This window comes from the organism of the source record quoted next, unplaced genomic scaffold (genome assembly GCF_019419815.1).
Source record: "Pyrus x bretschneideri cultivar Hongxiangsu unplaced genomic scaffold, Pyrus_bretschneideri_v1 Contig10, whole genome shotgun sequence".
In the NCBI taxonomy this organism is placed as follows: Eukaryota; Viridiplantae; Streptophyta; class Magnoliopsida; order Rosales; family Rosaceae; genus Pyrus; species Pyrus x bretschneideri.
The window spans coordinates 7,048,253-7,062,309 of NW_025999391.1; the positions used below are offsets into that span (position 1 = coordinate 7,048,253).

Sequence of the window (14,057 nt, forward strand, 5' to 3'; positions counted from 1 at the left end):
TCCCACCACATTATCGCAAACATTCTTCTCAATATGCATGAGGTCAGCAATGTGTCGGATTTTCAATTTTGACCACTATTCCAAATCAGAGAGTATACTATTTTTTATCCAATTTAGATTTCCATTGGTTTCAAACCTTCCCCAAATTAGAGCGTATTCAACTTGGACAATATTTCATCTCTAAATAATTCTCTTGGTCTAGGTTGATACTCTGTTTTCCAATCAAATGTTCAGGCTTGTTACGCCACTCGTGACCCCAGAGGAGCCGTTTTTGGTAAGCCAAGTAACATATCTTTCTAGCATGCTAAAAGGATGATTTGTCTTTTCTGCATGTTGGGCATGCCATATAACCTTTGGTACTCCGTCCTGACAACATACAATAAGTTGGGAAATCATTAATTATCCACAGAACTGCGACTTGCAAAGTGAACATGTCCCCATTGGACCTGTCATATGTTCGTATATCTTTTGTCTATAAATTTATCAACTCATCAATCAACGGCCGCAAATAAACATCAACAGTATCACTGAGTGATCTGTGCTTGGGTATTAAAAGACTCGTAATCATAAATTATTTATTCATGCACCTCTAGGAGTAAGTTATAAAGAAGCATGACCACCGGCCAAGTGCTGTGCTCATTCGAAAAATTTCCAAACGGATTGAAGTAGTTAGAATCAATTCATAACTTGACATTTGTTGGCTTTGCAACAATATATGGATGGATTTTATCAAATCATTTTCTTGATTTGCCATCAATTGGATGTTGCAGAACATCATCATCATCAACTTGTTCCTTCTTATGAATCTCTGTAATCTTGGCTTAAGTGAAAAATAACACCTTGTTCGGAATCTTATTCTTTTGAAATCTTGGCTTGTTGAACTTATGAAGATAATCTAACTTCTCGAATTAACCGTAAAACAATACACAATTATTTGTGCATGCATGGATCTTGTCATATCCCAACCCGAGATCTTCAAGATCTTCTTTGAGCCATAATGACTTACAAGCAATGCATTTGGTTTCGGAAGCATACTTTTAACAATCCCCATCATCATATATATCGTAGTTATGATTGGTCATATTACACTTTACTTTCATGTGCATAAACTCTAGAACGGTTGTTATTACGAAAAACCTTCAAAACCAAAGTACATTCTCGTTGAGTTTCCTTGAGCAATTTATCCTAACTCTCGGGATCTGTGGATGACTCTTTGTCTATATTGAGTGAAGCATTAAGGAAAACATCATTCAATATGTCCATCACTTGGTCACCATCAACATGGCCAGATGAAGAGGGTTCATGCCTAACTGTCTCACTGCCGAAAGATGTTGATGCTATAATGAGTGATTCTCAAAGATAAGTCTAATTGGAGTAGTTGTATACTATCATATTCATATACAAGTGATATCGAACTTCATCCAGTGTCATCCAAACATAGTTGTTACATTTCATGCAATGACACCTCATACGACTCTAAGCACTGATATGTTTGCTTGCAAATTGAATAAAGTTGTTGATCACATCCAAATATTGGTCACAACTTCTATCTTGCAACTTGATCCACTCTTTGTCCATTGTGTTTGTTTTCAGAGAATTTAGTCATCATAATAATTTGATACGCTTCATCACCACTTTATGCCTCAAGTAATAATCATATCTCATTTCAAAGTGCACTTTCTGTGTTGCAGTTTGCAATTCACATGACTATTTCTTATAGTAAAAAATTCGATAGCCTCTCCCTAGGTTTCCAAGTGCACGACGTAAATATTACAAACAAATATCTAGTATGCACTCGAAGAACATTCTGGTGATACAACTGAATTTTTCATGATGAAACTTAGCCACGTTCACCGCAAATCCTAAACACATACTAGTGCATTCCCAAACTGTCCGAACTGGACAATTTAAGAATCAGTTAAATCACAGAGTCGCATACTACGTCTACACGCGCATCCAACTGAATCTCAATCGGGTCTAAGTTTTTTTTGAATTTATTATAAGAAGTTAATCAACATAATTAATTTCGTATAAATGGTTATGAAATTTTAACAAATTTTACACCACGATTTCTAGACTAAAGCTGCACAAATTAAATTTGCGTAACACACAAACTCAAAGTTTCACATAGCACATAATTTTGAACATGCATATATATCACAATTAAACAAATTATAACTAACTAATTTATAATTAAGAGAGAATTACATACCTTTCTTTTAATTTACTTCTAATCCAATCACAAACCTACAAGAATCAAAATTAATTAATCACATTCAAATAAAAAATTATTCAACAAATAAAAATAAACTAACCTTAAATTAATTGTGAGAGGGAGAGATGAAGGAGAAGGTGTGAGTGTTAGAGAGAGAGAGAGGGGCATGGGGTTTGCAGAAGTAGCGGCGGTGGCTGGGGTAGGAGGACAAGAAAAAATGAGGAGAAAGAAGAAGGTACATACCTATTTGAGAATAAGGGTTTGCCCACGAACCATCTCGTTGGACAAGTACTAGGACCATGTCAAGCAAAGGCTTTTTTGGTGGATTTCTAACAAGTCATCGTGGACCTTTAACCAACGACGTGAAAGCGTGGGGCCGATGAAGAGGCCCATCAGATAAAGGACACCTAGCCGCCAAGCACAAGTTCGTCGTGCAAACCTTAAGGTATTTCGCACCTTTTTTTTTTTTTTTTTTTTTTTCTTGGTGCTAAAAACTTGCCAGGCGAATATAACCTTGCACGACAACTCTGTTTCGTCTCGTACAATTTTTGAATAAACCCTAAATGTTGTTTAGCTTTGCTCTATCAACTCAAAAATTTGTCCGGTAAAAGATCTTTATCCAACAAAATGTTGTTGGTCGGGCCATAGATTTTATAGAGCAACCCCAATTTTCTGGTAATTTTTTCCGCAGCAGGCCTGCCCAAATTTGATACTTAAATCTTGAAATCAAAGGATTAATAACTAATCGGAGACTTTAACGTTTAAGTCAATTTCTAAATGATGGTTTCCAAAGACAATTAACTATGTCAATAAATGTGGTCAAAATTAAGAAATTTGAGTAAAAATAAGATTTTCTTGTCAAATTTTAAGAAAGACATGACTTCTTACAAAAATCCAAACTGCATATCGCAGGTAAGCAAAAGAATAATATTAGGGAGACCAAATTTTAAACTAAATTTGTAAATCAAATGATGTATTACCAATAGGAAATAAATACGTTATTCTACACTTCAGTAATCCAATCATCAACATTCAGATCATTAATATACAAAATTTAGTTTAAAAATTTAATATTCCTAACCTTACTCTTATCCCTAATCAAAGTTAACAAAATTAACCATGCATACTGCATATTCAGACGGGGTGCAGCCTTAATGAGAGAGTTTGTTTTTTCCCTTAGGCAATTTTATTAGATCTCAATATATCCGTTCATTTTAATAACCTTCCCCTATATCAGACCAGATTCAAGCCAATAAATTTCATTTCTGATAAAGACAATAAAGCACAACCACCTTCTGCCACATATATATGGATGAATTTCACATGTTACCGTAGCTAGCACATACACCATCAGATATGAACAAATGCAAGAAAGACAAAACAAAAAACGCATCCAAGGGTTCCCATTCCCTAACATGAAAAGATATATCTGATATAAAAAAATTTGAAAAAAACCCAAAACAGTACTACTAGCTAGAAACATATCAAGAACTTGAGATCAGGGGGACACGCGAACCATGCATGCAAACAGAGCTCTGAGCTCTTCATTTTTTGTAATCTTCTCTGAAGCGAAGAGCCACCTGCCCTGCAACAAAAAAATGAGGTGTAGGCAATTCAAAGCAACTTAGCCATGCAAAGAGAAAAATGTCGAATGATGCCTTACACACATATGCATACGTGTCCCTCCTCCTCCTCCTCCTCACCCTATAAATACCAACGCCTTCTACTCGCCACTTCCACCATCTCAAACTCAAAGCAACATATCAACTATCAACTTAGTAGCTTTCACTGATCACTCCCTTTGCTTTCTTTACCATGACGAAGTCTTTGGTGTTTTCTCTTTGCTTGCTTCTTGTTTTCAATGGCTGCTTAGCAGCACGACAGCAGTCCCAGCAGCAGGGCAAACAGAATGAGTGTCAGCTCAACCAGCTCCAAGCTCGGGAACCTAGCAACAACATTAGGGCGGAAGCCGGGCATATCGAGACATGGAACCACAACGACGATGACTTCCAGTGCGCTGGTGTCGCCGCTGAGAGAATCACCATCGAGCGCAACGGCCTTCACTTGCCTGCCTACTCCAACGCCCCTCAACTCATCTACGTCGTCCAAGGCAATGTCTAATTATATTAGTCAACATGTTAATTAATTACTAAACTCTGTAATTACCTGAAATATTTACTTTGTCCGATATGTAAATATACCGTTGTATTAAAGAAATATTAAAACATTTAATGTATGATTGTTCATGCAGGTAGTGGTGTTCTAGGAGTCGCTTTCCCTGGGTGCCCTGAGACATTCGAGGAGTATAAGGACCAATCTCAGCAGCAATTCCAGAGAGGCGGCCAAGAGCAGCGTGAACAACAGGAACAACAAGAAGAGCAGCAGAGACGTCGGCAAGAGCAACAGGGACAACAAGGACAGCGAGGCCAGCAGGAACAGGAGCAATCGCGCCACCAGCAAGGCCAACAAGGGCGGCAACAAGAAGGCCAGCAAGGCCAACAAGGGCGGCAACAACAAGGCCAGCAAGGCCAGCAAGGTCAGCAAGAGCAGCAAGACCGCCACCAGAAGGTCCGCCGCATCAGGGCTGGTGATGTCATTGTCATCCCCGCCGGGGTCGCCTTCTGGACCTACAATGACGGCGACCAGGAGCTTGTTAAAGTCAGCCTCCTCGATGTCAGCAACGACCACAACCAGCTAGACCAAAACCCTAGGGTACTATTAACGTGCTTAATTACCTAATGAATTGATTGTTTTTTTAGGAACTGTTATTAGCACTTCAAAAATCTTATAAAAAGTTTGGAGTGCTAATAACAATTCCTATTTTTTTTTTTTTTGTCAAACGATATATTTGTTAGATTAGGAAGTTAACCGGTTTGAACTCAAGTCATGATGCAAAGGCAACATTCCTCTCCATCACTGTAGTAGAGGGCTACGGAGGGCCACTAGCTAATGAATTAATTATTATTTAACAAATTCCAGCTTAACCAAAACCCTTGGTTATTATTTACGTCCTAACTTAATTAAATAAACATAAAAATGGAGGTTGTATCTCGCATACAATTCATTCGTGTCTAATTTTTGTTATGAAGTGCAAATGCATGATCGACCTCATTTATTGTTAATTTAATTAGTTAACTAACTTGTTTTTTATTTCAAAAATTGTAGAAATTCTATCTCGCTGGTAACCCAGAGAATGAGTTTGAGCAACAAGGCCAGAGCCAACACCGCCAACCACGCCAATTCGGGCAGGGCGGCCAGAGAGAGCAGCAACAATTTGGGCAGCAGGGACAACAAGGACGACGACAACAACAACAACAACAACAAGGACGCCAACAACAACAGGGCCGCGGCCAGCAGCAACAAGGAAGCAGCAACAACGTCTTCTCCGGTATGAATACTCAACTCCTCGCCCAGGCACTCAATATCGACGAAGAGACCGCCAGGAGCCTCCAGGGATCAGAGAACGACAACAGGAACCAGATCATCCAAGTCAGAGGCCAGCTCGACTTCCTCCAGCCACCTAGAGGCCGACAGCAGCGCGAGCACGAGGAGAGGGAGCAGCGCCAGGTTGAGCAGGAGAGGAGGCAACAAGGCGGACAGCAGGGTTTGGTGGCGGCCAACGGCCTCGAGGAGACTTTCTGCTCCATGAGGTTGATTGAGCACATTGGCAACCCTCAGCGCGCCGATGTCTACTCTCCTCAGGCAGGCCGTATCAGCACCCTCAACAGCCTCAACCTCCCCATCCTCAGTGCTGTCCAACTCAGTGCCGAGAGAGGCTTCTTCTACAGCGTAAGTAAAATAATTTACATGCATAGATACCTTTTATGAAGTATTAATTATTATTTTTGAACAAAAAGTATTTTTTTATTAATTTAAAAGAATATTCATATTTGAACAATTTTCTTTTAGTATAAAGTGGAAGAGTAATGCTAGGGAAACTCAATTTGGAGAGCGTTGATAGACGTGCTTATTTATATTGATGACACATTATTTAGTTTGTAAATTTAATTTTCAAAATGAGTCTTCCTAGCATTACTCGAAAATCCATTGTGGTTTCTATTATCCCTAAAGAGGTAGACTAAATTTCTACACTAAACCTTATAAACTAAATAACACGGAAGATGATGATTACATTATTACTTCAGTGTTGATTAACGTGCTTATTTTTATTAATGACACATCATTTAGTTTACATATTTAGTTTATAAATTTAATCTACTTAATATATATTACCCTTACCCAAAATCTAAATGATCAATCAGAGACAATACAAATAATTTTATTCCAATTTCAGAAATTAATATTAAGGCTTGCAGAACTCATTTTTCTTTAAAGAAATGATGCAAAACAATGTGATCACCTTGCAACACAAGCCATTTTGTTCTAATTCAGTAATTAATTAATTATATATGGACGTGACAATGATTTATGGGGATGATTTTTGTCATGCAGAACGGTATCTACACCCCACACTTTAACATAAACGCCCACTCAGTGGTCTACGTGATCAGAGGAAGCGCTAGGGTTCAGATCGTGAACGAGAACGGCAACCCGATCTTGGACGACCAAGTGCAGGAGGGACAATTGTTCATAATTCCCCAGAACCACGGAGTGATCTCGCAAGCCGGCAACGAGGGATTCGAGTACATCGCCTTCAAGACCAACGACAACGCCATGCTCAGCACTCTTGCTGGCCGGACTTCCTTACTCCGCGCACTGCCGCTGGAGGTGCTCACCAACGCCTACCAGATTGAGCGCCAGCAGGCCCAGCAGATCAAATACAACAGGGCGGAGAGCATTGCCTTGAGCTCCAGCCAGTCTTTCCAGAGGAGGGCAGTTGCGTAAATGTATGTTGGATGAATGGGAAGAATGTAGTGAGTGCGGCACGTAGTGTTTTTTTGGAGCTATGAAGTGAAGAGAGTGAAAATAAATAAATAAATAAAAGGCCTTATGGGGCTTTAAACTACAAGTAAATAAGTACTACGTGTAACCTTATGCATGTAATAATCCGATCTAATGAAATTTTCCCTTCCCTAAACATGGCTTTGGCTCGATTGTTGCAAATTAACAACCTTCAATTCATAGTGTGTGAAATGAGAATATCCATAATTCTCTTGACCAATAACTCTAATTAAGAAACAATAATAATTTTGTCCACGCAAATTACGTGTTCTTTAGGATGGGCATGAGCTTTTTCAAAAAATGTACTGTTTGTCAAAGTATTTCTTGGATATATCCCTGAAAGTGAAAATGTCCACTGATTGTACTGAGCTCTCCGACCTCAGATGACCACTGATTGTCTATGACTTCCTCTTTGACGGCCGCATATATAGGCATACGTAGGCTATCTATGGCTACAGAGCAAGAGAGTCACAGTTGTTAGAATTGTGGGCAAGAAACCTATGGCCTTATCCCTTTTTTTATACTAGTGGATATACGTACAGGCACCTAAGTCTAATCTCAATTGTGTCACTAAAACCAAGAAATGAAAAAAAAAAAAAAAAAAAAAAAAAAGTCATTGTTACAACCGGTCTGGTGTGAGAAACATTCATGTCCTTCGATGTCTAAATTAGACTTAATTAGTAGGCGTATCATAATTCAAGAGTTTAAGTTTTTCTTGGATAGGAACAGTTAGCTCTCGTGATTGAGGGTGAAATCTCCTTTGTAATAACGAACTTGAGCATATCGCAACTCGTAAGAGAGACACATGGCATTTGTTTATCGGGCATGATGTGACCTTTATTCCGTACACCAAATTCACTAGCCGCTTGAATGAAAAAGATTTTTTAGTGTAATCGATACATAAAATGATATATTATGTGTCACTATATAAGTAGTGGGATGTGTGTGTTAAAAAGTTAATAACTTGAAATATAAAATTTCCTACCACTCATACAAAAACACGTAGTGTACTACCTGTATTTTAGTCACAATAAAAAATTTCTCATTGAATGGAGAGACGTCAAAAACGATGCAATTTAGAGTCAATGATTTGTGATCACTAATTGTGTCAATCGTTAAACTTGTGACCAGCCCTAGATTGATGGTATGATTCCTCCATCAGTTGAAACTTACCTTATAATTAGGCCATGTTATGTTTAGTAAGTTTCTCGGTCATGCTTGGCCTCAGTGTGTCTGATCCGCGGGTCCAGTAGACTTCCTTCCTTGGTCCATGATCCGAAACTCACCAGTTCACCTGCATCAGTTGATGTAGGCCAGATCACACATATCTTTTCTGTGGGAATTTGAGGGACAAATCGTTAATGAGGTTCTCCCAGGCTACGTGTATATATCTCATTGCATGGTGAAAATGAATTTCCAAATTAATAATCAATCCGCGTGTTGCCAACTTTTTTTCTTTTCAAAAGAGAAACAACATATTTTATTCCATGAAGGGGAAAATAAAAGATTCTAATACAAATGAAGATGATGACACCTAACATGTTAGAAACCAATGCATCTGGTGCAGAAGAGTATTTGCAAACAAGATTTGAAACTACAACATAATAATCTCAGATGTAACAAAAAATTAAGAGAGTCAGAAGCATTCATGGAAACCAATGTATCTAGTGTTGCAAAATCATGTTGTCAATATGACTACGGAGAAGGGTTAGCATTCTCTTTGGATTCAGTGTGACTCTACTTTGGCAGTGCATTATCTTTCCAATAAATCTATCCGTTGGCGTTTATTGGTTGATTGGTCTAACTATTGCACTATTCTTCCTTCCACATGCATTCAAGTTTCTCATATTTATCATGAAGGTAATTAGGTGGCTGATTGTTTAGCGAACTTTGGTGTAGATAATGTTGGGATTCATTGGCGGGATTCTTGTCCTCCGTGAACATGCAGCTGCAACCTTTGTTCATGATCATTCACGGCTTCCGAACTTCCGGTTCTCTTGAATGATTTTAATGGCTTTCTCATGATCTAGATTTGAGTTTCATAATTTCATTGTTGGTTTGAGCCTGGATCATTCTTTATTGCTCTACCATTTTCATTTTTATTTGGTATTTGCTGAACAGGACTTTGCGGCTCCAAATCACCTTATGATCCCAAATGACAATTTTAGAGTGTCCAGCAAAATCAACCAGTTTACCTCCGGTACTCTAGTGAACCACCAAATTAACCACAAAACAACAAAACTCGCCTACAGCGAGACTATCAACTCACCTGAAGCGAGATGACTAAACTCGTCATGAGAAACAATACTTATACTGAGTTTCTGGAGTTAATACAAAACAAGACAGTTTCTGGAGTTATTACAAAACAAGACTTGAAAAAAAGAGGCAAAAACTAACAGGCAACATTACTCAACAAGATCCTCCCACTGATGATTTATATCCATGCAGACTAGATCGTTGTCGTCCAAACCAGATCCAAACTTGATCCTTCAATGCACCAATCGAGCCGAGAAATCTAGTACATGACTCGATTTGGATAGAAACAACTCATGACCCAAAAGCCTCAAATGCTTGCACAAATTAGAGAGCGGAAGAACCATTGATCCGTCCAAAAGACAGAATCAAGACAAACCAACACCAATGATAAGAGCTCACGAGATGAAAGAGATGAAAGAGATGGTGAGGGTCCGACCATGAAAGACCGCCGGACGAAGGAGATGCGGTTCCCCGCCACAGACGCGACAAAATTATCTTAATTAATTGTTGGACCACTGCAAGTGGGCCTTTATAATAGTGGTAGAAAAGTGTTGTGCCTTACATGATGACATGAGTTTAAACCCCGTCGGAGATTATCTAACATCTAACTTACTAACGTTATCACTCAACTCAAAAAAAAAAAAAAATTGTTGGACCACTTAGTATTCGTTTATTTCTATGTTGGGATATTTTTGGTAAGGTTTTATGGTAGGATAAGGATTAGGATCCTAATTTTAAGTTTCGAGATTGTATTCTTTTGCTTAAAAAATGAAGTCTTTATATATATATATATATATATATATATATATACATTTTAAATAATCAGGAAGGAGAATATATGTTATGCAAAATGCAGTCCTTTTATTATGTAGCTGACGTAGTATCAGGTAGTGCTCCTCTGTTTTTAGTCAATCATATAAGAATCGGAATTACAATTATTTTTCTTCTTTTCTCTTTAAATTTTGGACACTGATCAGAATTTACAACTCTCTTATGTCAGTAGTGGAACCCTGAAAAATCTCTCCCCGTGTTGAGCAAGACAAGAATTGTTCCTGTATTCCACAAGGAAACAAACAATTTCGTATTCCTAATAAATATTATACTTTCTAGGCGCCCCTCCCAACTCCACTCACTGTTCCGTTTCATACATTTACTCTTAATATTAGTCATTTAAAGTAAGTTTTGTTAGTCAAATTAAAGTTTTCTCTAACCCTAGTACCCGACGCACCAAAACCCAGAGAGACACAAACCAAATTAAGTACCAAAGGGTTTGGTTCTTTTCCATACATTGTTAAAGTTGAAATTGGATCTCTTTTCTTCTCTTTCCTTCGTTTATCTACCGCCCCCATGTACATACATAAAATTCTGGCCCCGCTCTTGAGTTATGTATATCAATCTTTTACTTGTCCAGAATTCCTACCTGATGAAAATGATGAATTCACTACCGTATAAATCCAAAGTTCTCAGACTTTGCATATATGGTCAAGATCAGTCGTTGATCATGAAAGCAGTTATGTATATCAATCTTTTACTTGTCCAGAATTCCTACCTGATGAAAATGATGAATTCACTACCTTATAAATCCAAAGTTCTCAGACTTTGCATATATGGTCAAGATCAGTCGTTGATCATGAAAGCTTTTGATTTTAGATAGTGCTATATTCACGCCTATTTTTACACCCTTATTAAATTTTTACCCATCTTTTTTAATTTATTCGCTTTGATGACCACTGAGAGAGATGTGTAAGATGTAAAATTGATGTGTGGATTGATTTTATGATCAAAGGATGCGTTCGTTGACTTTGTATTGTTGGAGGTTGGAACATACATATATGTATAAATTCATGTCTTGGTAATTTACTCAACGAGTAAGTCTAGTACTGCTGTATAGTTTATTAGTAATATATTTTTCTTCTTATTTATAATATATATAAAGTACTGTTTATAAATGTCTACAAGTGAGATATTTAGTTGGCTAATGCTTTTGATTTTATGATCAAAGGAGAAAGAAGAAACGAACTGGAAACCATGCACATGAAGGAAAATTTATTTAGATAAGCTAGATTATTACATGCATAAGCCTCCATGTAGCATTTATTTACTTATTACAAGCTAAGCTCACGCTCCTTTTAGCCCTAATACATACAGCCATTTATAAGGCCTGTTATTTCTCCTGGTCTTTCTACCTACCTTTATTTGTTACTAGAAAGCCCCAAAAAACAAAACATTACGTGCCGCATTAGGTAGATTTTAGGTATCTCATCACATTCATGGCATGATCGACCATGGTCGGCGTGAGGAAGAAGAGCTGGCGCTCAACACTCGGGTCTCCTGCCTGTTGTTCTTGAGATCCCTGACCTGTTGGCGGTCAATCTGGAAGGCATTGCGAAGCACATCCTCCGGTATCGCCCTCAACACGGCGGTCCTCCCTGCCATGGTGTTAATGAGGGCCAAGTCATTCGTCCTGAAGGAAATGTACTCGAATCCCTGGTTGCCTGCCTGGGTGATGACGGCGTGGTTCTGGGGAATCAAGAACACCTGTCCCTCGTTGACCTCGTCGTCCAAGATGGCGTCTCCGTTCTCGTTCACCACCTGAACCCTAGCATTGCCTCTGATCACGTATACAAGTTCGTTCGCGTTGAGGTTCCAGTATGGACTGTAGATGGCATTCTGCACAAAATTTATCCTCATTAGTAGTAGTATCCTTATATAATTTTTTCTTTCTATATACTGTTATTAGCAATTTTTTTTTTTTTTTTTTAAAACTTCATACATACAACAATTTTTATTTTTTCGAAATTCATAACCTCTTTCAAGAATATGTAGTAAATTATTTATTAAAAATCTAGTGTACCATCTTCTAACATTACTTACGTTGTAAAGGACGCCATGCTCGGCGCTGAGGCGGAGAGCGCTGAGGATGGGAAGGGTGCCGCTGTTGACGACGGAAACGCGGCCAGCCTGAGGGCTGTAGAAGTCGGCGCGAGAAGGGTCGCGGATGTTCTCCTTGAGCCTCATGCTGCAGAATGTCTCCTCCAAACTGTTGTCGCGGCCTCCTCCTCCCATCTGGCGTCTCCCTTCCTGCTCGCCCTGGCTGAATGGGCCGACGAAGTCGAGCTGGCCCTGCACCTGGACAATCTCGTTCCTGTCGTCGTTCAATCCCTGGAGCCTGTTGACGATCTCTTCGTCGACGTTCAGAGCCTGAGCGAGCATCTGAGTGTCGAAGCCGGCAAAGAGGTTTTTGCTGTTGCCCCCCTGTTGCTGCTGTCCACGCCGGCCTTGTTGGCCCCTTTCTTGCTGTCCACCCCGGCCTTGCTGCTGCTGTTGGCGGCCCTGCTGTTGCTGTTGGCGGCCCTGCTGATACCGTTGGCCTTGTTGCTGGCTGAACTCGTCTTGTGGGTTGCCAGCTAGATAAAATCTCTTTATATACAGAGAACAACAAATTACATAAAGCCGTGTTATTAACCAGTCAATAAATGGAGAGATTTTTTTAGTGAGGCAGGTACACGAGGTAATACATCACGTATTACTATACAAATTCTGAGATATGTATGCTAAAAAGTAATAACTTAAAAAATAAAAATTTCTCCGATAAATGATGAAATTCGAACTCTGTGCACGTGAAACACACAAAACACATCTCCTAGTCAATGTGGGCAACGTTTGCATGCAAGATTAAAAAAAAATCGTAATTTTTATTAATTGTACTGCTTAATATAAATTACCCTAGGCTGTTGGTCGAGCTGGTTCTGCTCGTTGCTGAAGTCAAGGAGGGAGATAGCAACGAGATCCTGGTTGCCGTTGTTGTAGCTCCAGTAAGCGACACCGGCGGGCAAGGCGATGATGTCACCCTCTCTGATGTGTCGGACCTTCTGGTGGCGGTCTTGGTTCTCCTCGCTTTGCTGTTGTTGTTGTCCCTGTCCTCCGTGTCGTCGGGAGGGCTGGAACGGCTGGAATTGTTGTTGGTGCTGGAATTGCTGGTCCTGAGAATCCTCGAACGTCTCAGGACAGCCGGGGAACGCCACACCCAACACACCCCTACCTGTAAGAGCACAAATTAAAGTATTGTGCGTAAATGTGAATCAAACAGCAGCGCTCTAACATGAATGGATCATGCATATATGGATTGACTAATTAATTAAAAAATAACAACAAGGTGTTACATAATAAATTACCTTGAACAATGTAGATGAGTTGCGGAGAGTTGAGGAAGGAAGGCAAGTGAAGGCCGTTGGGTTGGATGGTGCGTCGAACCATGGCAACGCCGGCGCATTGGAACTGCTGGTCGTTGGGGTTCCAGGATTCGGTCAGACCAGCCTCGGATTGAATCTGGTTGTCGGGCTCCCGGGACTGGAGCTGGTCGAACTGGCACTCATTCTGCTGCTGAAACTGCTGGTGGGACCCTAGAGAGCTGTTGATTATAAGAAGCAAGCAAAGAGAGAAAACAAAAAGCTTAGCCATGGGGGATAGATATATATATTACAGAAGGAGAGAGACTGCTTTGAGTTCGGATGTGGTGAAGCGGCGAGCAGGATGCGTTAGTATTTATAGGGGGAGGAGGAGGAGAGGGAGGGACACGTATGCATTTGTGTGTAAGGCATCTTTCGCCATTTTTCTCTTTGCATGGCTATGGTGGTTTGAATTGTTTACACCTCATTTTTTGTTGCAGGGTAGGTGGCTTTTG

General features: G+C 39.6%; 2 protein-coding genes and 1 long non-coding RNA gene across 4 annotated transcripts; 1 reads left to right on the forward strand and 2 right to left on the reverse strand.

Moving 5' to 3' along the window:
* Positions 1-1,101: 1,101 nt before the first annotated feature.
* Positions 1,102-2,498, reverse strand: LOC125468328. Of its 2 annotated transcripts, XR_007250728.1 has the most exons (3): positions 2,316-2,498; positions 2,213-2,247; positions 1,102-1,318 (listed from the first exon to the last, which is right to left on the reverse strand). It is a non-coding gene; the product is annotated as an uncharacterized LOC125468328 (long non-coding RNA). The 2 variants fall into 2 exon arrangements; XR_007250726.1 differs by having other exon boundaries at positions 1,102-2,247.
* Positions 2,499-4,030: 1,532 nt separating this feature from the next.
* On the forward strand, positions 4,031-7,060 carry LOC125480492 (prunin 1 Pru du 6.0101-like). Its single transcript, XM_048591424.1, has 4 exons — positions 4,031-4,325; positions 4,467-4,927; positions 5,381-6,004; positions 6,668-7,060. Exons 1-4 carry the CDS (start codon positions 4,031-4,033, stop codon positions 7,058-7,060), a joined length of 1,773 nt encoding a protein of 590 aa, XP_048447381.1.
* Positions 7,061-11,641: 4,581 nt separating this feature from the next.
* Positions 11,642-13,834, reverse strand: LOC125480493 (prunin 1 Pru du 6.0101-like). The gene is made up of 4 exons (XM_048591428.1): positions 13,549-13,834; positions 13,099-13,415; positions 12,248-12,793; positions 11,642-12,043 (listed from the first exon to the last, which is right to left on the reverse strand). The coding sequence occupies exons 1-4, from the start codon at positions 13,832-13,834 to the stop codon at positions 11,642-11,644; spliced, it is 1,551 nt and encodes a 516-aa protein (XP_048447385.1).
* Between the last annotated feature and the right edge of the window lie 223 nt (positions 13,835-14,057).